Below are 27,926 nucleotides of genomic sequence, written 5' to 3' on the forward strand. Positions count from 1 at the left end.
ATGCCTCTCAGTGTACTTATAAGCCTCCTGTGAGAAACAGTATCAAAGATTTGGCTGAAATCTGAGTACACCAATCCAATACATGCCCTCAATCTAATACTCTGCTCACTCAGTCAAAGAATTCAAGTCAGATTCGTTTGGCATGATTTTCCTTTGATAAAATCATGTTATTTTGGATTTTGCAACACATTTGATTCTAGAAAATTCACTATCCTTTCCTTCAACAGTATATTCATGACTTTTCCCGCTGGTGAGGTAAAGCTTACCAGCCTGTAGTTTTCCACCTCTTCCCTGTTACCACTTCTGTGAAGAGGGACCACATCAGCCTTTCTCCAGTCCCGTAGAACCTCTCTGTTCTCCAAGGATATGTTAAATATATCCTTTAATGGACCTACCAGAATATCTCATTCAGTCCCACAGCTTTGTCCACTTTTAGTTTAGCCTTCTGTGAATGGTGTGTTTTCCGAGGACAAGCAGGTTGTAATATACTCACAAGAGGGTCGTCGTCCACGTCGGCCCGGGAACCAGCATTTTGCTATAGCAAAAAACGAAAACTTTCCTAGCGCCTTCTGGCGCATGTGCAGAGTGCACCTCAGTTTTCTTTTTTTTTCTGTGGCGAGGTGCGGCAGCTTCCTCCTGTGCTTGTTTAGGTCCAGGAAGAAGAGTCTTCTTGAAGCGATTTTTTTTCGTGTCTTTTTCCCCTTTTTTGTTTTATTAGTTTTTTTTTTTTTTAAAGGATTCCCTTTAGAAAATCCTCAGTTTCTTTTTTTCCCAGTTTAAGTTTCTTTCTTTTTTGACGCGGCCAGTTTTAGACCGTGCGGTCTGGTTTCTCCTCTTTTTGTGCCCCTTTTTATTGGCACAGTTGAGTCATTCGATTTCGCTGGGGCCGTTTTTCATTCCATGTCATCGAAGACACCCAGCGGCTTAAAACATTGTACTCTGTGCAACCAGACCATCTCAGGTACCGATACCCGTTCTTGATGTATCCAGTGCCTTGGGCCCGACCACAGCCCATCTACTTGTACTGTGTGTTTTTGTATGAAGAAGTGAACCCAAGTAGCTCGAGCATCCCAACGCGAGAAACGTTTTGGGGCTCAATCTGGTCCTTCGACGACATTGGTACCGAGGGCGTAGGCATTGAGGGAAGCATCAACATCAGGAGCAGAGGTAATGGCTGCTGAGAAGCCAAGACACGGTGGGAGTAGTGAGGTGTCAAGTGGGTCTCCACCTGTCTCGAAGCCTCCTGCTGTGCAGGCCCCCCGGGACCGACCATCGTTGGACCCGACCCCAAGGAGATGTGAGGATTCCACGTAGTCCTTGTCGGCACCGAGGAGCTTCGGTGATGAGCATCAAGTGAAGGCTGCCACCCAGGTCGACTCCCCTTCGACATCAGTGGTGGAAGCTTCAGTGAGCTTCAGGCCTGAGTAGTGGATGCACCTTATACTAAGTTTCATCACAACAGAGCAGTCCTTTGCACACACCCTAAGTTCCTTCTAAAGGTGGTGTCGGAGTACCATCTGAACCAGTCGATTGTCTTGTCAACATTTTTTCCCCGTCCTCATGCGCATCCTGACGAAAGCAGTTTGCACACCTTGGACTGCAAGAGAGCATTGACCTTTTACGTGGAGCGGACAAAGCCCTGCAGACAGTCCGCCCAGTTGTTTCTTTCGATCCCAACAGGAGGGGAGTCGCCATCAGAAAATGCACAATATCCAGTTGGCTAGCAGATTGCATATCCTTCACTTATGCCCAAGCTGGGCTGACTCTGGTGGGCCATGTCACTGCTCATAATATTAGAGCCATGGCTGCGTTGGTGGCTCCCTTAAAGTCTATTGAAGAGATTTGCAAAGCTGCAACATGGTCTTCAGTCCACACATTCACATCGCACTACTGCCTTGAGCAGGATACCAAACGCGACACTCGGTTTGGGCAGTCGGTGCTCCATAATCTGTTTGGGGTTTAGAATCCAACTCCACCCACCTAGGCCCGTTTTGTTCTGTTCCAGGCTGCACTCTGAGCTAGCTGTATATAGTTTCAGTTTAATCTATATTGAGTCCTCACTGTTGCGAGGCCCAATTGACCAATGTTTATTGTATTGGGTGAGCCTGGATGCTAGGGATACCCCATGTGGGTATATTACAGCCTGCTTGTCCTCGGAGAAAGCGAAGATACTTATCTATAGCAGGTATTCTCCGAGGACAGCAGGCTGAATATTCTCACAATTCCACCCATCTCCCCTTGGAGTTGTTGTTTGTTTTTACTTATTTTGTTTATGCATTAAACTTAACTGAGGTATGTGCTCAAGCAGGAGGCGAGAAATTAGTCCTCGCATGCGCGGTGCGCGCTACATTTGCAGCATTAGGCTCTAGCAAAGTTTTTTGCTATGGCTAAATGCTGGTTCCCGGGCTGACGTGGACGTCAACCCACTTGTGAGAATATTCAGCCTGCTGTCCTCGGAGAATACCTGCTACAGGTAAGTATCTTAGCTTTATCTACTCCACTTCCACTTGTGCCTTTGTTAATCATTTAGAGTCCTCCTTCAGGATTTTCTTCTGTGAACACCAAACAGAAGTGTTTGTTCAGCATATCTGCATTTTCTACGTCACTCACCACTTGTTCATCGGAATCTTTGATCTTGCAGTTCCACATTTGGTCTTCCTTTTCTGCCCATATGGAATTAGCCTAAAGCTTAGAAATATATCAAGTTTTACTTTTCTCATGGTTTTGTTTGGGTGGTGTGTTTGATGTACCCATTTATCCTCGCTCAACTTCCCAAACTCCTCCCACCTAAATCAAATTACTGTTGTTGTGTGGTTGAAGCTTAGAATTTATTACCATTAGACATTCTCTTAGCTACTATGAATTTATGTAGCCTGCTTTGAACCTGAATGATGGGATATGGTGGGATATAAATCCCTACTTATATTATAGATAGTTGGAATACAAAAAGATGCACTTAGAGTTAAATAGTCAGCATTCTCAGTGGAGAAGGGTAGATAGTGGGGTTCCCCAGGGGTCTGTTTTGGGACCGCTGCTTTTTAACAAATTTATAAATGATCTAGAGATGGGAGTAACTAGTGAGGTAATTAAATCTGCTGACAACACAAAGTTATTCAAAGTTGTTAAATTGCAAGAGGATTGTGAAAATTTACAAGAGAACTTTAAGAGACTGGGAGACTGGGCGTCTAAATGGCACGTGACATTTAATGTGAGCAAGTGCAAAGTAATGCATGTGGAATAGAGGAACCTGAATTATAGCTACATAATGCAAGGTTCCATGTTAGGAGTCACCAACCAAGAAAGGGATCTCGGCATCGTTGTTGATGATACATTGAAACCTTCTGCTCATTGTGCTGCGGCGGCTAAGAAAGCAAATAGAATGTTAGGTATTATTATGAAAGGAATGGAAAACAAAAATGAGGACATTATAATGCCTTTGTATTGCTCCATGGAAAACAAAATTAAGGATGTTATAATGTCTTTCGGTCCATGGTGCGACCACACCTCGAATATTGTCATCAATTCTGGTCACTTCATCTCAAAAAAGATATAGTGGAATTAGAAAAGGTACAAGGAAGGGTGACAAAAATGATAAAGGGGATGGGACAACTTCCCTATGAGGAAAGGCTGAAGCGGCTAGGGCTCTTCAGCTTGAAGAAAAGATGGCTGAGTGGAAATATGATAGAGGTCTATAAAGTAATGAGTGGAGTGGAACAGGTAGAAGTGAAGTGTCTGTTCGCTCTTTCCAAAAATACTAGGACTAGGAGGCATGCAATGAAGCTGCAAAGTAGTAAATTCAAAACAAATTGGAGGAAATGTTTCTTCACTCAACGTGTAATTAAACTCTGGAATTCATTGCCAATAAATGTGGTAAAGGTGGTTAGCTTGGTGGGGTTTAAAAAAAGGTTTGGACGGCTTCCTAAAGGAAAAGTCCATAGACCATTATTAAAATGACTTGGGGAAAATCCACTGCTTATTTCTGGGATGAGCAGCATAAAATGTATCAGACTTTTTCAGGGTCTTGCTAGGTATTTGTGACCTGAGTCGGCCACTGTTGGAAACAGGATGCTGGGCTTGATGGAACTTTGGTCTGTCCCAGTGTGGCAATACTTATGTACTTATAATCTCAAAAGACCTCAGCTATGCTGCTCGATCCCATACTCTCATGTGGTCAAGTCTTATGCATCACCCTCTTCATTGGTCTTTATCATTCGATTTTCAACAATTCTTATTTAAAGTTAAATTCTAATGTTTTTCAGTAATAAGTAAGAACACTTATCTGTGTCAGTTCAGGTGTCCAAATAGTCTGACATGATTCAATTTTCGCTATTTGACCCCCTGAGCCAACACAGATAAGTGTTATTACTTATTATTGAAAAACATTTAGAATTTAACTTTAAGAATTGTTGAAAATCGAATGATAAAGACCATTGAAGAAGGTGATGCATAGGTCTTAACCACATGAGAGTATGTGATCGAGCAGTGTAGCTGAGATCTTTTGAGATTCTTTGTTCATCTTTATGTATTCCAACTGTCTATAAGTATTGACTTTAAGTTGGGATCTAACTTATTGATTATCAATCAGAGAATGCGGGATATAAATCCCTGGCATATGTGAGAGTGCAGGTGAAAGGGGATCCGGGAAGGTACAAAGAAAGGGGGTGCAGGGAGCCGGGGAACCCCAACGGAGCAGATTTCATGTGTACAACACCCACATTCAGAAAGCTGAGCTACCGGAGGTAGAGAGGTTGGCCGGGTTAAGGAAGAAGGGGAGGAACTACCAGTCCCAGAATCCTTCTCTTCCCCACCCGGCTGTGCAAGAGTTAGGGGAGGAGATAGAAGATTGGGAAATGGTCTCTGAGGAAGGTGATGAGGGCCAGCTGGAGAGATTGGGGGCGGGGGAAGTTGAAGAGGAGGATAAAATGGAGATTACTGAAGGACTAGAGGAGGAACAGATGGAGATTGGAGCTCTGGCTCAAACCCGAAAAGCTGCTGTAAGAGGGTGGCTAGCCGTGCCTTGGAGAGACTGGTGAAAGACCGGAGGAGAGAGGCTGAGGCGCTGGGGGAGATCTCTACTAAAGAGGAAACAGGTGCAGCCCCTGGGAGAGAAAGAGGGCTGGGCACAATTGAAACCCCAGCCTGAACCAGGTGGGAATGAAGCTGTGTAACTGTGCTGTAAGAAGCTGCAAGAAAGACTGTGTAAACTGTTTCATACTGAAAAGGTCTGTGCTGCAACCTACCAAGCTACTGTGTTTCCTTTCTGATAATGTACTGTTCCATAAGAGAAGTAATCTTGGGTAAAGTGAAGTGAAGTTATATGGACTGTTTTGAACCTGACTTGTGCTTAGGGCAGCAAGCCCTAAACAACCTGGAGTTAAGGTGTTCCTGGGCGTTTATGTTGACTTGAAGCAAGAAAATAAAAGATCTTACTTATAAACGTTGTGCTTTGAATGTGTCTCTGTGAAAGGAACGGAGGGAGGAAGAAGTCCTGGAAGTTCTCAGGGCCTGGAGCTGAGGCTCAGAGCAGCCAGATTGCTGTGGAGCGAGGCAACAGCTGTGTGGAGGAGAAGGCAGCTAAGCAGGGTCAAGCCTGGCTGGGTCCTGGAAGGGTGACCCAGCTACACATAGCATAGCGTAGGATTTTTGAAGAGCTGATTTGTTATTTAGAGGAACACCTTGATTGAATCTGAGCTAAAAAATATTTCAGTAAATGGACCAAAAAAAAAAAAACCTGTTTCGTTTGAAATTAACCAGCATCACACAAATAGTAAATAGGTCTAATTATTTGGAATTATGTTTATGAAAAACGATCCTAACTATGACTAGGAATGTTGTTTTCTTTTGTGATTGGAGCATACTTCTAAGATTCCAGTGTTAAACTCATACCTGTTTTTTAGGTTTCTTCTGATTCAGGGGTGAAGCTGAAGAACTCAACTGCTCATTTTCAGTTTTTTGATGACGAAGATGATGATGAAATTGGAGAACCACACACGGTTTTTATAGGTCCTATAGAAAAGTAGGTTGATTTCTATACATACAGTAGCTTTTATTAGCAGATTGTTGTTTATATTTTTTAATTGTTTTTTTTTTTTTTACTGTTTACAGGTTGATAGTTTATCCACCTCCTCCTGCTAAAGGTGGTATTACTGTCACCAATGAAGACCTCCATTGTCTAAATGAAGGGGAATTTTTAAATGATGTTATTATTGATTTCTATTTAAAGTAAGTTTGCTGTCACTGTAAAGATGATTGCTAGTGTAATTTTTATTAAGGTGAATATAAAGAATAGAAGTATCTGAACACATTTTTTTTTTTACTGAAAAAAGAGCAAAGCATAATAAGGTGTGATTTATGCTACATTACTGGTGTATTATGTAAAACTATTTAGGCTTTCAGTTCATTTTTTCTTTCAAATCAAGTACGTACTTTTCAAACATTAATTTCTTGGGTTTTTTTTTTTGTTTGTTTTGTTTGTTTATTTTTGCCCCTATCCTGTAGTACTGAAAAGATTTTGAATTTTTCTAGTATATTTTTAGTATTCATGTTAAACAGTAAAACGTGTTAAAAATAATTTAGTATAGACATGAGTAAGAATCTAACATGCCTGTTAAAATGATGCCTAACATGTGGAAAAAGAAATCTTAGCATGTAACATAAAATTGTTGCCTCTAGAGCAGCACTTCCCAAACTGTGGGTCGCAACCCTGAATGGGATTGCAATATTCATATGAGGAGCTGCTACCAGGCCCAGGGGAACGTAGAGAGAGGAAGGGAATAGTCATTGGCCTGTGCCTCCCACTGAGCCCATACTCTTAACTAGGTCTCTGTAGGTTCCATGGAAGATGGTGAAGTACAGCAGAATTCAGCCAATGCTACAGGATGGCCAGAAGCAGCAATATAGGTACAGGTAGTGATAGGGATTGTGTATTTGACTGCTAAAATGGAGTTGCCCTACAAAGTTTGGTAAATGCTGCTCTAGAGCATGTGTATGGTTGTAGCATGCATGTTAACCCCAAGATGTATAGCATGCACATTATTTACATCTGGATATTCCCTATGCTAACCTCCAAGTGATAGCGCCAGTTAGCACAGGGGATTTTATCCATCCCTCCTCTGTCCCAATACCACATCTGCACCATCTATCCACCCCATTCAGTAGTTAGCAAACAGCACCCCCTTCATAGTAACATAATAAATGACAGCAGATAAAGACCTGGTCCATCCAGTCTGCCCAACAAGATAAACTCATTTTCATGGTAATACTTTATATGTATAATAACAAAAAATCTTAAGGGGGTCTATGAAAAGCATGATAGTGTCTATACTAAAGAGAGGAAAATGCCTCAAGAAGCCCCCAGCAAGTTTTATGCTGTTAGGGGCTGGGCTGGACTTCATCATCGGCGTAGAAAAACCTCTCTCTCTAATATCGATGTAACTCTTCCATTTTTTAAAAAAAGTTTTTTATTTATATATTTTTTTATTTTTATCTCACTCAAACTATGAAGATCCAGCAAAAACCGGATTGCACTTAGCTTTTAGTCAGTATCATATCGTGCGGATCCTTCCAACACGTCGGCCACGACCAACGATGGCCGCCGTTTCGTGGACCTGCTTCAGGGTCAATGGTCCGCGTGTTACCTCTGCTCCAATACTCCTCCTTAAAACTTAATACTTTATATGTATATCCGAGTTTGATTTGTCCCTTCCTTTTTCAGGGCACAAACCGTAGAAGTCTGCCCTGCACTAGTTTTATTCTCCAAATACCAGCGTCGCCACCCAATGTCCACTAAGATTCCATAGATCCATTCCTTCTAAACCAGATTCGTTTAGATTGTGTTTATCCCATGCATGTTTGAATTCCATTACCGTTTTCATCTCCACCACCCCCTTCAATTGTTGTTGCACACTTATGTCAGATATTACCCTTCCCAACACTTTATTTAGCAGCTGTAGAAGTCCATACTGGAGTACTTTCACAACCCACCTTCCTCTGAAGACACTTGACACAACCCTTAGTAGAGGGAAGGGGTTTGATGCAGAGGACTCAGCTTCATATTGGAGGGGGGGGGGGGTTAGGGAACCAATATTCCTAAGGGGGTTGGGTGGTACTTAGCACAGGGGATTTCTGGAAGCAGCTAAATAGTTTTAGGACCTAGCATATACAATAAATATTTTGCCCGTGGTCCAAGGTAAGTGCTTAGCAAAAGCAGGAAGAATATATCACTATTTCTCATACACATACGGTTATCAATAGAAATCAAACAAAATAAAACATGGAAAAGAAAATAAGATGATACCTTTTTTATTGGACATAACTTAATACATTTCTTGATTAGCTTTCGAAGGTTGCCCTTCTTCCTCAGATCGGAAATAAGCAAATGTGCTACACATACTAAAGCCTCATTTGCATGTAGTATCCATTAATTTACATGCACATATATATGTTTGGTTTATGTAGCAGACTAAGCCACTGTTGCATAGTATGCACATGCTAAACTGCCTCAGAGCGGATGCAGGTTTTATGTTGTAGGTTCTTCTGTATTTGCATTTATGGAGACTGACCTTTTGATATTTAGAAAATGAGTAAAATGCTTGTTTCCACAGATGTGTTGGATAAGAATGTTATAAACTATTTAATTTATTTGTTAGTTTTATACTGCTTGTTTAGAATGTTTATTGTTACCCATATAGAAATATTATGGATGTGCGGGCAATAAACAGTCTTAAAATAGGTAAACTAAAAAATATGTACTCATAAACTGCATTCCCTGCCCCACAAGAGGGACCATCCAAAGTGGTATGTACATGTTAAAAGGAAGAATAGGATATATCAGTAAACAAAGTATAGTACCAAAAGAGTAGCATAACAAAACCAACAAAAGATACATAAAACAGGCTAAAATGCCTCACGGCTAAAAGAAAACACACCATCAATAGTACAGCCCTCCTAATCCAACCCCTCATCTTGCTAAATTCACAAATTATTAAATCCATCATCACTACCTCCCAACCAAACCAACGCAAAAGATGCAACAACCAAAGCAACATTAGACTTTATGCACATAAATTACCTCAATATTGACTGGGTAAATGTGACAGGGCATGCTAGGGAGGTAAAATTCCTTTACGAAATCAAGGACTGCTTTATGGAGCAGCTGGTACAGGAGCTGACAAGAGAAGGAAAAATTCTAGACCTAGTCCTTAGTTGAGCGCATGATCTGGTGCAGAAGATAATGGTGCTGGGGGCTGCTTGATAACAGTGATCATAATATGATCAGATTTGACATCAACTTTGGAGTAAGTACACAGAGGAAATTCAATGTTAGCATTTGACTTTCAAAAAGAAGACTATGATAAAATGAGAAGAATGGTGAAAAAAAACATAAGAGGAGCAGATGCAAAGGTTAAAATTTTACATCAGGCATGGATGCTGTTAAAAAATACCATCCTGGAAGCACAGTCCAAATATATTCCCTGTATTAAAAAAAGGAGGAAGGAAAATCAAACGACAGCCGGCATGGTTAAAAAGTGAGATGAAGGAAGCTATTACAGCTAAAACAAAATGGAAGAAGGAACCAACTGAAAATAATAAGAAACAGCATACTACTACTACTACTGCTTAATATTTCTAAAGCGCTACTAGGGTTACGCAGCGCTGTGCAATTTAACGTGGAAGGACAGTCCCTGCTCAAGGAGCTTACAATCTAAAAGACAAATGTACAGTCAATCTGATAGGTCAGACAGATTGGGGCAGCCTATATGTTCGAAAGGTTAGGTTCCGAAAGCAGCATTGAAGAGGTGAGCTTTAAGCAAGGATTTGAAGATGGGTAGGGAGGGGGCTTAGCGTATGGGTTCAGGAAGATTGTTCCAGGCATAGGGTGAGGCAAGGCAAAATGAGCGGAGCCTGGAGTTGGCAGTGGTGGAGAAGGGTACTGAGCGGAGGTTACGGGCAGGAACGTAGGGGGATATGAGGGTAGAGAGGTAGTGAGGAGCAGCAGACTGAGTGCATTTGTAAGTAAGGAGGAGAAGCTTGAATTGTATGCGGTATCTGATCGGAAGCCAGTGAAGTGACCTGAGGAGAGGGGTGATATGAGAATAACGGTTTTGGCAGAATATAAGACGTGCGGCAGAGTTCTGAACGGATTGAAGGGGGGTAGATGGCTGAGTGGGAGGCCAGTGAGGAGTAAGTTGCAGTAGTCGAGGTGAGAGGTAATGAGAGCGTGGATAAGCATAAGGAATGGCACGTCAAATGCCGACAAGAGAAGGAAAAATTCTAGACCTAGTCCTTAGTGGAGCACATGATCTGGTGCAGAAGGTAATGGTGCTAGGGCAGCTTGATAACAGGGGATTGATATTAGCTTTGGAGTAAGTATTTATTTATTTATTTATATCCCACATTTTCCCACCTATTTGCAGGCTCTGTGTGGCTTACAGCGGTCTGTTATGGCAATGCCATTCCAGTGAGTCAGATACAATTGGTGATGTAAAGAGATTAAGAGTGGGAAAGAGTTCTAAGAAAATAATTATTAAAGAAGAGTTTCAGACTGGTGAGGATTAGTGTGGATGTAAAGTTAAGCTATGGGTCCTCTTTGTAGGCTTTGCTGAAGAGATACGTCTTCAGGGATTTACGAAAGTTAGTTAGTTCTTCGTTTGTTTTCAGGTCGGCAGGTAAAGCGTTCCATAGCTGCATGCTCATGTAGGAAAAGGAAGTCGCATGTATAAGCTTATATTTTAATCCTTTGCAGTTGGGGAAGTGTAGATTCAGAAATTTTCTAGATGATCTTTTGGCATTTCTGGGAGGCAGGTCTACAAGGTTTAGCATGTAAGTCGGGGCGTCTCCGTGGATGATTTTGTGTACAATCTTGCAAATTTTAAACCTGGTACGTTCCTTAAGTGGGAGCCAGTGAAGTTTTTCTCTTAAGGGTTTTGCAGTTTCAAATTTTGGTTTTCCAAGTATATGCAGGAAATCCAATACATTAGCATTTAACTTTCAAAAAGAAGACTATGATAAAATGAGAGGAACGGTGAAAATAAACTTAGAGGAGCGGCTGTGAGAGTCAAAAATTTACATCAGGTTTGGATGCTGTTTAAAAATACCATCCTGGAAGCCCAGGCCAAATGTATTCCGTGTATTAAAAAAGGAGGACGGAAGATCAAACGACAGCCGGCATGGTTAAAAAGCGAGGTGAAGGAAGCTATTAGAGCTAAAAGAAAATCCTTCCGAAAATGGAAGAAGGAACCGACTGAAAATAATAAGAAACAGCATAAGGAATGTCAAGTCAAATGCAAAGCACTGATAAGGAAGGCAAAGAGGGACTTTGAAAAAAAGATTGAGTTGGAGGCAAAAACACATAGTAAAAAGTTTGTAGGTATATTAAAAGCAGGAAGCCGGCAAAAGAATCGGTTGGACGCTAGATGACCGAGGAGTAAAAGGGACAATCAGGGAAGACAAAGCCATAGCGGAGTGATTAAATGAATTCTTTGCTTTGGTCTTCACCGAGGAAGATTTGGGAGAGGTACCGGTGCCAGAAATGGTATTCAAACTTACGAGTCGGAGAAACTGAATGAAATCTCTGTAAACCCGGAGGATGTAATCGGCTAATTTGACAAATTGAAGAGTAGCAAATCTCCTGGACCGCATGGTATTTATCCTAGAGTACTTATAGAATTGAAAAATTAACTTGTGGAACCATTGTTATTGTTAGTATTATGTAATTTATCCTTAAAATCAAGCCTGGTACCAGAAGATTGGAGGGTGGCCAGTGTAACGGCGAGTTTTTTTAAAAAGGTTCCAGAGGCGATCCGGGAAATTATAGACCGGTGAGCCCGACGATGGTGCCGGCCTCTGCTTCCCTCATGGGTCTCCGCCGTGGCAGTTTGGGACGCGCGCTACTACCCGGCGGGTCTCCATCGAGGTGGACGTGAACGACTACGGCGCGGAGATACAGGTCACCAGGTTGGCTGTTAATGTGATCGTTCATGTGGGGGAGCGCGGTGCACCTGCTGCAGGATCATAGCCACCATTGTCTGATTCGTCTGGCTCAGCAGTGTATGAGACAGAGCTGAATCGGTCATTGGCTGCAGATATGTTCCTTACCAGTGCCCTGACGATTGGTGCTGCGGTGGAGGGCCGTTTGAACTGCCATCTTGGATCCAGCGTCGTTGCCCCCACTGCAGGTGTTGCCTGGTTCCAGCTTTTGTCAACTCCTGGCTGCATGTTGCGCCTGTTTCTCTCTGTGTCCATTCGAGGATCGCCTTGCCTGGACCTGTTCGAGCCCTTTGACCTGCCTGAATCTCCATCATCCCTCCTGACTCGCCTGGATTTCTGCCGTCCATCTTAGTTTCTCTCCCTTTTCCCTTCCCTTCTTACCCTGTTTTATGTCCCCAATTATTCTGATGTAATTGTATTTATTTCACTAGTTCATGGTAAGCCGCTTTGAGGCTGCACAACCGTGGCAAAAGGCGGGGTATAAATGATCTAAATAAATAAATAAAAATTACAGAGCATATGCAAAAGCATGAATTAATGAGACAAAGCCAACATCAATTTTAGTGAAGGGAAATCTTGCCTCACCATTCTTTGAAGGGGTGAACAAACGTGGATAAAGGTGAGCCGGTTGGTATTGTGTATCTGGATTTTCAAAAGGTGTTTGACAAAGTACCTCATGAAAGACTCCAGAGGAAATTGGAGAGTCATGGGGTAGGAGGTAGTGTCCTATTGTGGATTAAAAACTGGTTAAAAGATAGAAAACAGAGAGTAGGGTAAATGGTCAGTATTCTCATTGGAGAAGGGTAGATAGTGGGGTTCCCCAGGGGTCTGTGCTGGGACCGCTGCTTTTTAACATATGTATAAATGACCTAGAGATGGGAGTAACTAGTGAGGTGATTACATTTGCTGGCAGCACAAAGTTATTCAGAGTTGTTAAATCACAAGAGGATTGTGAAAAATTGCAAGAGGAACTTACAAGACTGGGAGACTGGGCATCTAAATGACAGATGACATTTAATGTGAGCAAGTGCAAAGTGATATATGTGGGAAAGAGGAACCCGAATTATAGCTATGTAATGCAAGGTTCCACATTAGGAGTCACCAACCAAGAAAGGGATCTAGATGTTGTCGTTGATGATAAGTTGAAACCCTCTGCTCAGTGTGCTGCGGCAGCTAAGAAAGCAAATAGAATGTTGGGTATTATTAGGAAAGGAATGGAAAACAAAAATGAGGACATTATAATTTATTTTTTTTTTGTTACATTTGTACCCCGCGCTTTCCCACTCATGGCAGGCTCAATGCGGCTTACATGGGGCAATGGAGGGTTAAGTGACTTGCCCAAAGTCACAAGGAGCTGCCTGTGCCTGAAGTGGGAATTGAACTCAGTTCCTCAGTTCCCCAGGACCAAAGTCCACCACCCTAACCACTAGGCCACTCCTCCATGCCTTTGTATTGTTCCATGGTGCGACCGCACCTCGAATATTGTGTCCAATTCTGGTCGCCACATCTCAAAAAAGAGATAGTGGAATTAGAAAAGGTGCAGTGAAGGGCAGCAGAAATGATAACGGGGATGGGACAACTTCCGTATGAGGAAAGGCTAAAGCGGCTAGGGCTCTTCAGCTTGGAGAAAAGAGCTGAGGGGATAGAAGTCTTTAAAATAATGAGTAGAATGGACCGGGTAGATGTGAAGCGTCTGTTTACTCTTTCCAAAAATACTAGGACTAGGAGGCATGCTATGAAGCTACAAAGTAGTAAATTTAAAACGAATCAGAGAAAATGTTTCTTCACTTAACGTGTAATTTAACTCAGGAATTCGTTGCCAGAGAATGTAGTAAAGGCGGTTAGGTTAGCGGGGTTAAAAAAAAAGGTTTGGACGGCTTCCTAAAGGAGAAGTCCATAGACCATTATAAAAATGGACTTGGGGAAAATCTACTGCTTGTTTCTGGGATATGCAGGATAAAATGTTTTGTACTTTTTTGGGATCTTGTCAGGTATTTGTGACCTGGATTGGCCACTGTTGGAAACGGGATGCTGGGCTTGATGGACCTTTGGACTGTCCCAGTATGGCAATACTTACGTATTTACATGGCTCACAAAAAAAACAGTCTCCCTACTTGGCCTGAAAGTCAAGCAAAAGAAAATATCCATGCCTTTACTTTTTTCTAAAAACAAGATAGTTTTGTCTAAACCTGATGTCCAGCAGGAGGCTGATCATAGTAAAGAGGCTGGTACTGAAAAAGTCCTAGCTCATTTTTTTTCTTTAACAGCCATGTTCAAGGTAGCATTCCATAACGAGACTTGAACTGTTGTCCCAGGATATAGTAACATAGTATATGATGTCAGATTAAGAATAGCCATGCTGGTCTTTATCTGCCGTCATCTACTTGCTTTCAGTAGCGGCCAGTTCAGGTCACAAGTACCTGGCAGAAACCCAATTAGTAGCAATATTCCATGCTACCAATCCCGGAGCAAGCAGTAGCTTCCCCATGTCTATCTCAATAGCAGACTGTGGACATTTCCTCCAAAAACGTCTCCAAACCTTTTTTCAACCCAGATACAAACTGCTGTTACCACATCCTCCAACAACAAGTTCCAGAGCTTAACTATTCTTTGGGTGAAAAAATATATCTTCCTATTTGTTTTAAAAAGTATTTCTATATAATTTCATTCAGTGTCCCCTGGTCTTTGTACTTTTTGAAAAAGTGAAATATCAATTCACTTTATACGTTGGAGTTACGGACCAACAAAGGGATCTGGGTGTCGTGGTCGATAATACACTGAAACCTTCTGCTCAGTGTGCTGCTGCGGCTAGGAAAGTGAATAGAATGTTGGGTATTAGGAAAGGTATGGAAAACAGGTGTGAGGATGTTATAATGCCGTTGTATCGCTCCATGGTGCGACCGCACCTTGAGTATTGTGTTCAATTCTGGTCGCCGCATCTCAAGAAAGATATAGTAGAATTGGAAAAGGTGCAGCGAAGGGCAACTGAAATGATAGCGGGGATGGGACGACTTCCCTATGAAGAAAGATTAAGGAGGCTAGGGCTATTCAGCTTGGAGAAGAGACAGCTGAGGGGAGACATGATAGAGGTATATAAAATAATGAGTGGAGTGGAACAGGTGGATGTGAAGCGTCTGTTCACGCTTTCCAAAAATAATAGGACTAGGGGGCATGCGATGAAACTACAGTGTAGTAAATTTAAAACAAATCGGATAAAATTTTTCTTCACCCAACGTATAATTAAACTCTGGAATTCGTTGCCGGAGAAAGTGGTGAAGGCGGTTAGCTTAGCAGAGTTTAAAAAGGGGTTGGATGGTTTCCTAAAGGACAAGTCCACAAACCGCTACTAAATGGACTTGGGAAAAATCCACAATTCCAGGAATAACATGTATAGAATGTTTGTACGTTTGGGAAGCTTGCCAGGTGCCCTTGGCCTGGATTGGCCGCTGTCGTGGACAGGATGCTGGGCTCGATGGACCCTTGGTCTTTTCCCAGTATAGCATTACTTATGTAGACCTCAATCATATCCCTCCTCAGCCATATCTTTTCCAGGCTGAAGAGCCCTAACCTCTTTAACTTTTCCTTATATGGGAGAAGTTCCATCCTCTTTATCATTTTGGTCGCTCTTCTTTGAATCTTTTCTAATTCCACTTTATATATATATTTTTTGAGATCCAGCGACTACAATTGAACGCAGTACTGAAGGTGAGGTCGCACCATGGGAGCGATACAGAGGCATTACAGTATTCTTGGTTGTGTTTTGCATCCCTTTCCTAATAATTCATAGCATGAGGAACTGAGTTCGATTCCCACTTCAGGCACAGGCAGCTCCTTGTGACTCTGGGCAAATCACTTAACCCTCGATTGCCCCATGTAAGCCGCATTGAGCCTGCCATGAGTGGGAAAGCGCGTGGTACAAATGTAACAAAAATTTAAAAAAATAAAAATTTTTAGCCATTTCTGCACACTGGTCAGAAGATTCAACGTATTGTCTACAATGACACCTAGATCTTTTTTTTTCTTGAGTACTGACTTCCTAGGTGGACCCTAGCAGCAGGTTAACTATGATTTGGACTTCATATTAAATTTGATCTGTCATTTGGATGCCCAGTTTTCCAGTTTCCTTTCCTGCAAATTTTCACAATCTGCATGTATTTTGACAACTTTGAATAGTTTTGTTTGTGTCACCTGCAGAATTAATCATCTTGCTTGTCCTTCTGATTTCCATATTTCTCCCCTCTAGAGGCAGTCAGAAGCCATTTTCACTATAGTTTTGTATTGAGAGTCTGCTGTTCCCCTGACACAGTAATAAACAAAGCAAGGGCCATTGTTGGGGTGAGACTGAAGAAAAAAAAGTTTTTTCTTCTGTGGCAGATAAGTTTGGAGGTCTTTTACTAAAGTTTAGTGTATTTTATTTTATTTATTTGTTGCATTTGTATCCCACATTTTCCCACATATTTGCAAGCACAGGACCCATTTTATTCCTATGTGGGGCAGATAACTTGCACTAATCTTTAGTTTAAAAAAAAACCTACTATATTATTTGACTAATCAATGTGTTTTTCATTTTTGCTTCATTCCTTTAATTTTGAAAATCCAATTGAACAGCACTTTTCCAAAACTCACTGTCCATTTTTTTTTGTCAGTTTTGAGTTATGCGATTAATTTCATTCATCACAGCGAGATTGATTTACTGTGGCTTAGTCTTGTGCCAAAACTCACTAATTCCATGGTATTTTATTGACTTTGTGCTGAAGCTGATGGACTACGTTTTGGAAAATTGCTGTTCATTTATAATGAATGCTATCAAGGTGGAGGGCTTTTTTTTGGACACATGATGTTGTTGTGCTACTTCAGGGTATTTGAAAATTGGAGGCACTGTATGCTGAGGTCCCTTATTTCTCCCTTTTCATCCTAAGTCTATATATGGTACTCAAAGTTGCACATGCAATTTAATTGACAAACGAGCCAATTGGCATTAATTTAAATGTCCAGCTTTGCTCCTCTGTTTCTTCTCTCCCCCTAATATCCAGCTTTGCCCATCTCCCTCTTCTCCCCCAAACATCTAGCTTTGCTTCTCTGTCTGCCCCCCCCCCCCCCAAATATCCATCATTGTGTCTCTGCCTCTTCCCTCCCTCATCATCCTCTCTCTTTCCTCCCATTTCCTGCCTCCATCATTTTCTCTCTCTTTTTAATTCCCCCTAGCCGCAAAAAGAAGCTGGAACTTCCCTTCCACGCCTTGCTGCTAAATCTGCTGCCTCTCCGATTCAGTGGCCATCGATAAACAAACACTGTGCACGGGGCCATAGATGGCTTCATGGCGACGCTAACAGCTCTTCTGGTCCCACCCTCTATGATGCAACATCCTGTTCGGCCAGGAACCGGCAGAGCTGTCAGCGACATGCAGAGCTCTATGGCCCCGCACACTGTTTATTGACGGCCACTGAATCGGGGAGCAGAGAGTCAGGCAGTGCGGGGAGGGGAAGCTCCAGTTTATATTGTATGCTGCCGCCAGAGATTGGGAAGCAGTGCTCCAAAAGAGAAGAGGAAGGTTGCATTTGGGCTGGGGAGGCTTAGCCTCCTCAAGCCTCTTATACGGGGCGCCTATGGCAATGCTGTTTATTTAGTTAACAAGGAATCTCTAATAAAGAAATTACAGACAACTGTAAATGCAGCTGCTAGACTGGTTTACAAAGTTTCCAAATTTTAAAAGGGCGTCTTCACTCCTTATCAAATTATCAAAGCTAGGATCATCTTCAAAACTTGCACATTCATCTACAAAATAATTTACGGGTTGGCACCAGATGACATGGTGGACCTTCCCGCTCGTAATGCTTTATCAAGTGCAAGGGACTACTTCATTCTTTACTTCCCTAGTTATAAAAACATCAAATATAAATGTGCACTAATCGGAGACTTTTCTTATTTGGGTACCAAATGGTGGAATTCTATCCCAAGGGAAGTTATACATATCAGCAACTACCTGACGTTCCGTAAATTCCTAAAGACCTTCCTCTTCAATAAGTTCCTACATTAACTGCTTTATGCAATTGTCTTAACTGTAATTATCAATCTTTCCTCATTGTCTGTTGACCATGTTTCTTTGTTTTTCTGTTCACTCTTTTTGTATTTCTTACATTTTCATTTGTATGGAATATTAGTAATGTAATTCACATTGAACTGAATATTGGAATTTGTATAATGTGGGATATAAGAATAAATAAATAAAAACTTTCTAGCCTGCATATATTGAGGTTGAATTGTGCAGTAATTCATGTTTTCTCTTTTGCATATTTGTTGTCCCATATTTTCATGGGAAATAGGTATTTCTGTGCAGAGTTACTTATTACTAGTACATATATTTTCATGGGAAATAGGTATTTCTGTGCAGAGTTACTTATTACTAGTACATACAGAAAAATAAAAAAGACTGAATTTGAGGTAACGGTTTTGTATTTTAGTAAGTACGGTTGTAACATGATAGCACACTTAAGAGTTTTATATTAGCAACTTGGAAAAACTGCTATTCATACACCCAAAGACCATATGGTCAGTTGATAAACTAATTATGTGATGTTAAAAACAAAAAACATTTAACCAGGTTGGTAGTTTGAATTTTTAAGGCAGATTAGTGTAATAATTTAATCATTAGTTCTCATTTTAAGAAGGAAAATATAATTTTTAAAAATGAAAAATGTTAAAATTTTGATTTTTTTTTTATATCTCATTTATACATAGGTATTTAGTACTTGAAAAATTGAGAAAAGATGCTGACAGAATTCATATTTTTAGTTCATTTTTCTATAAGCGACTCAATCAAAGAGAGAGAAGAAGCATTCAAGAAACTTCAAATCTTTCGTAAGTCTTAAAAAAATGTTAGTTTCTGCAGAATGGAATTCATAAGTGTAGTATTTATGGAGAAGAATAAATGTATTGCCATGGAGCTGTTATGATGGTTTAGGAACTTTGGGCCCTCTTTACTAAGGCACGTTAGCATTTTTAACGAGCCTACAATTAGCGTGAGCACGTGGCAACCATATAGTTGCCTATAGGGATATTATAGGTACGTACATGTATATGGTTAATGGGCGTTAAAAATGATAACGCTCCTATAACATGGCTTAGTAACCAGAGCCCTTTATATGAAATGATGTATTATATTCTTTTCTTTCACATAGCTTACAAATCTTTTTTATTTCCCAAATTGATATATCAAATATGTATTCACTTGAACAAACTGCTGTGAAAATGAACTTTAAAGGTGGACAAAAAATTTATTTATTTTTTTTCCTTGGTTCAAAACCTTTTGGGGTCTACTTTCTGAAGGAAATATGACCCTGATGGAAGTTTTAAAAATTTCAGAGAATGCTGTTAACTTTTTAGTTCAAATAAAGACTAATCAAGAATTTATCTGTGTGAAAAAAAGTTCTGTTATGCTCCCTAATCAACTGATGGAAGCAGAGAATAAGCTTTCAGTGATGTGACATCACTAATATAAGGTGTGGTGCAGCCCTGGAACTTGCCAGGATTTCTCTGCCTCCAGCAGATAGTGCAGCTTTGACTGGTGCAGCAGGATTTTCAAAGTAGGTCTGACTTTCAAGGGTGCAGTCCACTGACTGTCATGCTCTGGTTGAGTCCTGCTGCTGGTGTTGGCTCCTGGGGGTAGGTCCATGGACCCTTCCCTGGTGTAGTCTGGAGGGTTCAGAGTCCTCTGCAGCCCTGAGCCTCAGTCTACATGCTCTGGTTTGGTGTAGCTTGCTGGTGAGGTTCCCATGGAGCCTGTCCAGCAAGGAAGGGGGTATCCTTTTTGCTCCCCTTTACTTCTTTAGTGGGGATATGTAGTCCTTTAGTTGTGGCCCTAGTCTGGTACATGCTTATACCAGGGGCCTTACGGAGTCCCTGCCACTGGGGTAGGTCTTATTTGGGTTTTTACCCATCCTCCCAGACTCCTAGGTTGATGTGGAACCGAGGCTTGGGGTTACCTGCCCATGGCTTTAAAAACAATCAGCAGCTAACTAACCAGGCGGCCCCCAAAAAAAGAGCAAGAAAGAAACATGGCATGGGCCCTTTAAACAGCTAAGAAGCAACAGCAGAAGCTATAGGAATCGGTTGTTGCGGAGATGACTGACACTCTGGGCCACAGTCAGAAAGTCAGTTTTCTTCATTCTGTCCAGCAGTGGGACAGCACACATATTATCGTGGCTTCTTCTATTCTAACACCTTTCACTCAGCTTGAAGATGGTGTTGGAGCAGGCAGCATTCCGGGGGGGGGGGTGTTTATCCTTGCCAGGAAGTGATAAGGGACAAAGAAGCCTCCACAGCAGGGGATTTCCTGTAGGCGGGAAAGTCTGCTACCTTGGGGCTGCCCACTACATGAACCCAACTGAGGAGGGGATTTCACTGGTACCTCAAGAGGGAGAGCCTATTGTCAAGACTGGAGAGAAGGATACGGGGGAGATACTAGTTCCATAAATGGTATTCAGTGGTGATGAGCCAGAGCAACTGAACCAAGTCTCTGTAAATATGGAAAGTGTAATGCTGCAATTTGATAAATTAAAGACTAACAAGTCGCCTGGATCGGATGGTATATATCACAGAGTACTGAGCCACCAGAGCTCTTCAGCTTGGAGAAAAGATGGCTGAGGGGAGATATGATAGAAGTCTATAAAATAATGAGTGGAGTGGAAAGGGTAAACGTAAATCGTTTGTTTACTCTTTCCAAAAATACTAGGACTAGGGGGCATGCGATAAAGCTACAAAGCAGTAAATTTGAAACGAATCAGAGAAAGTTTTTCTTCACTCAACGTGTAATTAAACCAGTGGCGTAGCCAGACTGCCAATTTTGGATGGGCCTGAACCCAAAGTGGGTGGGCACAAAATTTTCTCTCTACCCCCCTCCCCCAGCAAAATTTAGTCACGCTAATCAGATGCATTTGTCACACAGGGTAAAGTGCTGATTTTCAGTGCATCAGATTTCAGAAAATTTATTTAATAGCCTAACACCCTTTTCAATGAGCTTTCAGAGGCCAAAACCTCCTGCCTCAGGTCAGTATAATGCTGTTACGGTATCCTCGCCTGACCTAAGGAAGGAAGTATTGGTCTCTGAAACTTCATTAACACAGGTACCATATTACTTTATCCTAAATTAAAAATAAAATTATTTCTTTACCTTTCTTGTATGGCCATTTACTTTTTCTCATTGTGTCGCTCCCAGTCTCTAGATTCTGCTTTCCTTCGTTTTCGCTTAACTCTTCTGCCACGGTTTCCTGGCCATTTCTCATTTTTCTCTCCTTTTTCTTTGCTTTCTTCAATATTTTTCTGCCTCTCTCTCTCTGTCCTGATTTAATTCATTCTTACTATCCATTCTTTAATTTCCTTCATCTACTTATGGCTTTTCATCTTTTTCTCACCCTTGTTCTCCCCATGCCCCTTCCTCTTATTCTCCAGTCTTTCACTACTCTCCTTTTCCATCCAGCAGCTCTCTTCTTTCTCTCCCCATCCTTCCAGTCTCCCCTCTCTCTCCCCATCCTTCCAGTAGTCTCCCCTCTTTCTTTCTGCATCCTTCCGTCCAGTGTCACCTTTCTCCCTACCCTTCCATCCAGCGTCTTCCCTCTTTCTCTCCCCATCCTTCCATCCATCTATCCTCTCTCCTGATCCTTCCATCTAATGTCTCTCTCCCTCTTTCTAACCAGTGTCTCTGTATCACTCTACCCTTTTCTGTTCAGTGTCCCTTCTCTCTCCACATCCTTCCAGTCTCTCCCCTTTCTCTCCCCATCCTTCCATCCAGAGTCTCTCTCCCCATCCATCCGTTTTCCCTCTTTCTCTCCCCATCCTTCCATCTGTTTTCTATCTTTTCTCCCCATCCTTCCATGTTTTCCCTCTTTCTCCCCATCCTTCCATGTTTTCCCTCATTCTCTGCCATCCTTCCATCTGTTTTCCCTCTTTCTCCCCATCCTTCCATGTTTTCCCTCTTTCTCCCCATCCTTCCATGTTTTCCCTCTTTCTCTGCCATCCTTCCATCTGTTTTCCCTCTTTCTCCCCATCCGTCCATGTTTTCCCTCATTCTCCCCATCCTTCCATGTTTCCCTCTTTCTCTGCCATCCTTCCATCTGTTTTCCCTCTTTTCTCCCCATCCTTCCATGTTTTCCCTCATTCTCTGCCATCCTTCCATCTGTTTTCCCTCTTTTCCTCCCCATCCTTCCATGTTTTCCCTCATTCTCTGCCATCCTTCCATCTGTTTTCCCTCTTTTCTCCCCATCCTTCCATGTTTTCCCTCTTTCTCCCCATCCTTCCATGTTTTCCCTCATTCTCTGCCATCCTTCCATCTGTTTTCCCTCTTTTCTCCCCATCCTTCCATGTTTTCCCTCTTTCTCCCCATCCTTCCATGTTTCCCTGTTTCTCTGCCATCCTTCCGTTTTCCCTCTTTTCTCCCCATCCTTCCATGTTTTCCCTCTTTCTCCCCATCCTTCCATCTGGTTTCCCTCTTTTTCTCCCCATCCTTCCATGTTTTCCCTCCTTTCTTCGACGAGGCCCGTCCTGCATGCCAGCGCCAGCCCCCATTGCCGGCCACTGCTGCTTTTCCTGTTGAGCAGCAGGGCCGGCGCTACAAACAAGAAGAAGCGCTAACGGCGCTAAGAACGAGAAATGTTAAAAAAAAAAAAAAAAAAGCGCGGCACCGGCAGGCACTGTCTCGGCAGCCTTGAGGCATTGGCTGCTGAGGCATTGGCTGCTGGCTCGCAGGCTCCTCCCGCGGGCTGGCGCTGGGCGGGCCTGGACTGAAATTGGGTGGGCCTGGGCCCACCCAGGCCCACCCGTAGCTACGCCCCTGAATTAAACTCTGGAATTCATTGCCAGAGAATGTGGTAAAGGCGGTTAGCGGGGTTTAAAAAAAGTCTGGATGGCTTCCTAAAGGAAAGTCCATAGACCATTATTAAATTGACATGGAGAAAAGCCATTGCTTATTTCTGGGATAAGCAGCATAAAATATATTGAACTTTTTTGGGATCTTGTCAGGTATTTGTGACCTGGATTGGCCACTGTTGGAAACAGGATGCTGGTCTTGATGGACCTTTGGTCTGTCCCAATGTGGCAATACTTATATACTTATGCCCATCTTCAAATCCTTGCTCAAAGCCCACCTCTTCTGTGTCGCCTTCGGCACCTAACCACTACACCTCTATTCAGGAAATCTTGACTGCCCCAACTTGACATTTCGTCCTTTAGATTGTAAGCTCCTTCGAGCAGGGACTGTCCTTCTTTGTTAAACTGTACAGCGCTGCGTAACCCTAGTAGCGCTATAGAAATGTTAAGTAGTAGTAGTATGTACTTTGTATCGCTCCATGGTGCGTCCGCACCTTGAGTATTGCGTTCAGTTCTGGTCGCCATATCTCCAAAAAGATATAGCAGAATTAGAAAAGGTTCAAAGAAGAGCGACTAAAATGGTAAAGGGAATGGAACTCCTCTCGTATGTGGAAAGACTCAAGAGGTTAGGGCTCTTCAGCATGGAAAACAGACAGCTGATGCTGGTTGAGATTTCGGGGGTAGAGAGGTAGATTTGGGAGTCATGAGCTTCTCTCCCATGGATCCCATCTGGAGTCATGAACACCGATCTTAGCTGAGTCTAATGAGGCCTGGAGTTCTTTGGATGCCTTTATGAGATGTTTTGTTACTTTTCAGATAAGTTGTTTGTGTACCCTTGGAGTAATTTTGGCAGGCTTGGCTACTCCTGGAAAGATTCTGCACTGTTTCTTGCTTTCTCTTTTTGGACATAATGGCTTTCACTTTGATTTGCTGGAGTCCCCAGAACTTTAGAAATGGCTTTGTAACACTTTCCAGACTGATATAGTTGAACACATTTTTTTCATTTTTCTTGTGGAATTTCCTTTGATCATGGCATAATGTTCTTGCAGAAACTTTGTGGTGAATACTTCACTCTCATGGGTAAGGTTCAGTATATAGAAGGGTTGCGATTCAACAGGGCTGACTGTGTTCAATCAGCTGAATCTAATTATCGATTAAATGTGGTCAGTTGCTTTTTCACATGAGTGTTATGGATGTTAGATAACTTTGCTCCTTAAATTAAGCAATTACAAACTGTGTTATGTGTTTATTCAGTTCCCTTGGCCTAATATTACATTTTGTTTAAAGATGAGAAACCCAGTGTGACATATAAACTATAATATGGGAGATCGGGGGGGGGGGTGGGGGGAATACTTTTTGACAATACTGTATGGTTCATTGGCCAAAGTCAGGCGCCTCAGTTGCATACACAGATGGGCACAGATAGTAACGCAACACTCATTTTCCCTTTCCTCTCTCTATGCCATCAGGCACTACCTCCTCATCCTTCTTTCTGTTTCTCCCTCAAGAAAAACTCGCCCCCTTTTTCCCGCTTCCCCATCAGGTCTTTATTCTGTCTTAGGGTACCCCCTCTTCTATCTGTCTTCCCTCTGCATCAGGCATTCCCAGTTTCCCCTTCCCCAATCAGACATATGACAGTCATGACTAAAAGTCTTCCTCAGATACCACTCTCCTTCCCTATAACCCCTTTTTTTTTTAATGGACAAGCTGTCTCCCCTCCCTACCTGCTGTTGCAGGCTGCCACCATGCACTCTAGCTAGAGGAAAAGCTACTAATCATTTCTAACGCGCTACTAGACGTATGCAGCACTGTACACTTGAACATGAAGAGACAGTCCCTGCTTGACAGAGCTTACAATCTAATTAGGACAAACAGGACAAACAACAGATGAGGGAATATTAAAGTGAGGATGATAAAATAAGGGTTCTGAACAAGTGAATAAGGGTTAGGAGTTAAAAGCAGTGCCCTGAGTGGACCTGGTAGTCACCCCAGAGAAGGCTGTAAAGGATATGCAGATGAGCTGCAAGTCCAGCACAGCACCTGAAAGGCAGCCGGTGGTAGAGCTGGGCACCTCTCAGCCGAGGAAAGGCTTACAAGGGGTTAGGCCAAAGCCAGCATTCCTCCCCCTGAGGGTCGTCTGATCCTAGCCAAAAAGCACCTGGAAACCCTGGGCACCTGGAACGAGGGCCCTGGGAAGATGGGGGTGGACCTGGGAGTCACCCCAGATACAGCTGTGAGGATATGCAGAAGGGCTGCAAGTCCTCTACAGCACCTGGTGGGAGCGCTGGGCACCTAGAGCGGAGGCCCTGAGTGGATCGGAGTGGACCTGGAAGTCACCCCAGAGAAGGCTGTAAAGGATATGCAGATGAGCTGCAAGTCCTCCACAGCACCTCAAGGGCAGCCGGTGGTAGAGCTGGGCACCTCTCAGCCAAGGAAAGGCTTACCAGGGGTTAGGCCAAAGCCAGCATTCCTCCCCCTGAGGGTTGCCTGATCCTCAGGTGGAGGAATGCCCAGGAAGAGAGTCCCAGCAGGTAACTGCTCACTGCCGAATAAGAAGGTGAACTCGGCACATATTATAAATGTAGGCAGCCTCTCAGGGTGTTTGCTTTGTGGCTAGGGCAGTGGTTTCCAAACTGTGTGCCACAGCACCATGGTGCACCACAGCAAACTCAGAGGTACTACGGCAAATCCCAGTCTCCCTCCTGCCACCACCCGAACTTCTACTGCTCCACTCAATCCAGTGTCTGCCTCCTCTCTGTCCTCACTCCTCCCACACACATCTATCCCTGCTGCTCCTGCTTCTCTAGATCAGCAGCAGCAAAACAAGTTGCAGCCACGCGGCGCAAGACTCTTCATACACGTTGCTGACGATTCTGCTCTCTCACTTCATTTTCTGTGGCATAGCCAGCAGCCGTGTGTATGGAGAGTCTGATCCTGCGTGGCTGCAGCTTGTTTTGCCGCTGTCATTGCTGCTCATCTAGAAAAGTAGTAGGGATGGGTGTGTGGAGGGAGCAGGGACAGAGAGAAGGCAGATGCCGGATTGGGGGGGGGAGAGAATCAGAGAGGGGGGCTTAGGCTGGATGGAAAAGGAAGTGCAAGGGAGGGCAGAGGTTGCATAAAAGTGGGGGAGAGGGAGGGCAGAGGCTGGATGGAAGTAGGCAAGAAGGGCAGAGGTTGGATGAAAGTGGCAAGAGAAGGAGGGATGAAGGGAGAGAGAAAGAGGGCAGAGGTTGGATGAAAATAGGGAGAGAGTGAGGGCAGAGGCTGGATGAAGTGACAAGAGGGATGGGAAGGATTGAAGGGAGAGAGGGAGGGCAGACACTGAATGGTAGAGGGGAGAGAAAGGAGGGCTTGCATGGGAATGCAGGTGTTGGAGGCTGAATCATGCTACCGAATTGCTTGCGCAAGCAGCATGGAGTTTCGACCTCCAGCATTAGACCTCTTCAGCTTGTGGGGCTTGGGCATCCCCGCCAGCAAAGGTAAGACTCAGTGCTGTTAGGGGTGGGGGCAGGGCAGAGGGGATACTTGAGCCAAGTGAGCCAAGAAAGTTTGAGAACCACTGGGCTAGGGCCAGACAAACTGGGTTTTGGCAGCAATTCTTCACATGCATTTCCTGATCCCGCCTTCTGACCTTAACACAGGCAACAAACTGACTAATAGGCAGTCACAACTGTTCTGCTCCCAGCAGCCTTATACTAGTCTCTATAGCATAGCTCTAAAATGTGTTTAATGCTTTAATGTTATTCTCACTTCTTAGAATTTTCACTGTTAGTCGCTTCTTGTCTTAATATGTGTAATGTAGTCTTCCATTTCATCAAGCAGATCAATCCATAGACTGGTGGGTTGTGTCCATCTACCAGCAGGTGGAGATAGAGAGCAATCTTTTGCCTCCCTATAAGTGGTCATGTGCTGCCGGAAACTCCTCAGTATGTTCTCTATCTCAGCAGGTGTGTGGTCACACAGCAGCAGCTCTGGCTAGGTCTCCAAGCCTAATTGTTTAGGTTTTATTGAGTACCTAGGGTTGAGGTCTCTTTGTGAGCAAGTGCAAACCTGATGGTGCCAGGTCCCTCCTTTTCTCCCCCCCCCCCCCCCCCCCCCCCCCCCCGCTGGCTCAGTTTAAAAAAAAAAACAGAAAAATAGACGTCCTTGAGAGAAAGACGTCCTTTTTGCAGCTACTCACTGGGACTCCAAATCGTTGCAGCTCGGAGCGAGAATCAGGTAATTTTACCTTTTACTAGCGGGCAGGGGGTTCCCCGAATGGTCTCCACATGGCTATGGCCTCGGATGGCAAGGGCGCGAAAAGACGCTCATCGGAACGCGCTCACGCGCCTAGTGGGGAAGCGGGGGGCCCGAAGGCAGAGTCACCCTTTTTGGGTGCCCTTTCGGAATCTGGAGAATTTCCCGGTTTCTCCTCCGGTGCGGCGGTTTTTCCCGCCTTAGGCGCCCATCCCCCGCTGGCCGCCCTCCCGGTTGTGACCGGCCACGCGGCTCGGACGGCTTCTTCTTGGGCCGCCCTCGAGGTGGGAGACGTTAATAACTTGGTCGCCCTTGATTCGGGCGACGGTAAAAAGTCGGCGAAATTAAAGCGCCATTCTTCCCGTGCGGCTCCTTCTCGGAGTTTTGCGCCAGACACCATTTTGGACGCACAACGTGCCTCTCCCCCGATCTTGGGATCGCAGGTTGAGAGCGCCTCTAGGGCCGCGGCACAAGCTGCAGAAATGCACAGGCTAGGGGGTTTCTCCCCTGAGTTCATTTTGCTGCTGCATCAGGCCTTTCTTATGCAAAACGCTGCCCCTGCTCCCCTGTCTGATAAGGGTGATGAGGCCTCTGTCCTCAAACACCCTCGGGTGGATTTTCAGCCCCTAGGGGACTCGGTCTCCTCTGATGTGGATGACGGCAGCATGTCTAAGTTCTCCCAGAGATCCTTTGTGGACTCTATGGAAGAGACTGACCCTTACTCGGATGGAGCGGATGACCCCTCTGCAGCACGCCTTTTTCGCTCGGAGGATTTGCCTAACCTGCTAGTGCAGGCCATGAGCATTTTGAAGATTGCCTCTCCGGAGGAAGGCCCGCTCTCA

General features: G+C 43.6%; 1 protein-coding gene across 1 annotated transcript in view; it reads left to right on the forward strand.

Moving 5' to 3' along the window:
- SENP6 (SUMO specific peptidase 6) overlaps positions 1 to 27,926 on the forward strand; it is a 344,871-nt gene that overhangs the window by 236,750 nt on the left and 80,195 nt on the right. Inside the window, 3 exon segments of the mRNA XM_030199054.1 lie at positions 5,898 to 6,016; positions 6,106 to 6,222; positions 18,727 to 18,846. Coding sequence (XP_030054914.1) covers positions 5,898 to 6,016; positions 6,106 to 6,222; positions 18,727 to 18,846 — 356 coding nt within the window.

This window comes from Microcaecilia unicolor, chromosome 3 (assembly GCF_901765095.1).
Source record: "Microcaecilia unicolor chromosome 3, aMicUni1.1, whole genome shotgun sequence".
NCBI lineage: Eukaryota > Metazoa > Chordata > Amphibia > Gymnophiona > Siphonopidae > Microcaecilia > Microcaecilia unicolor.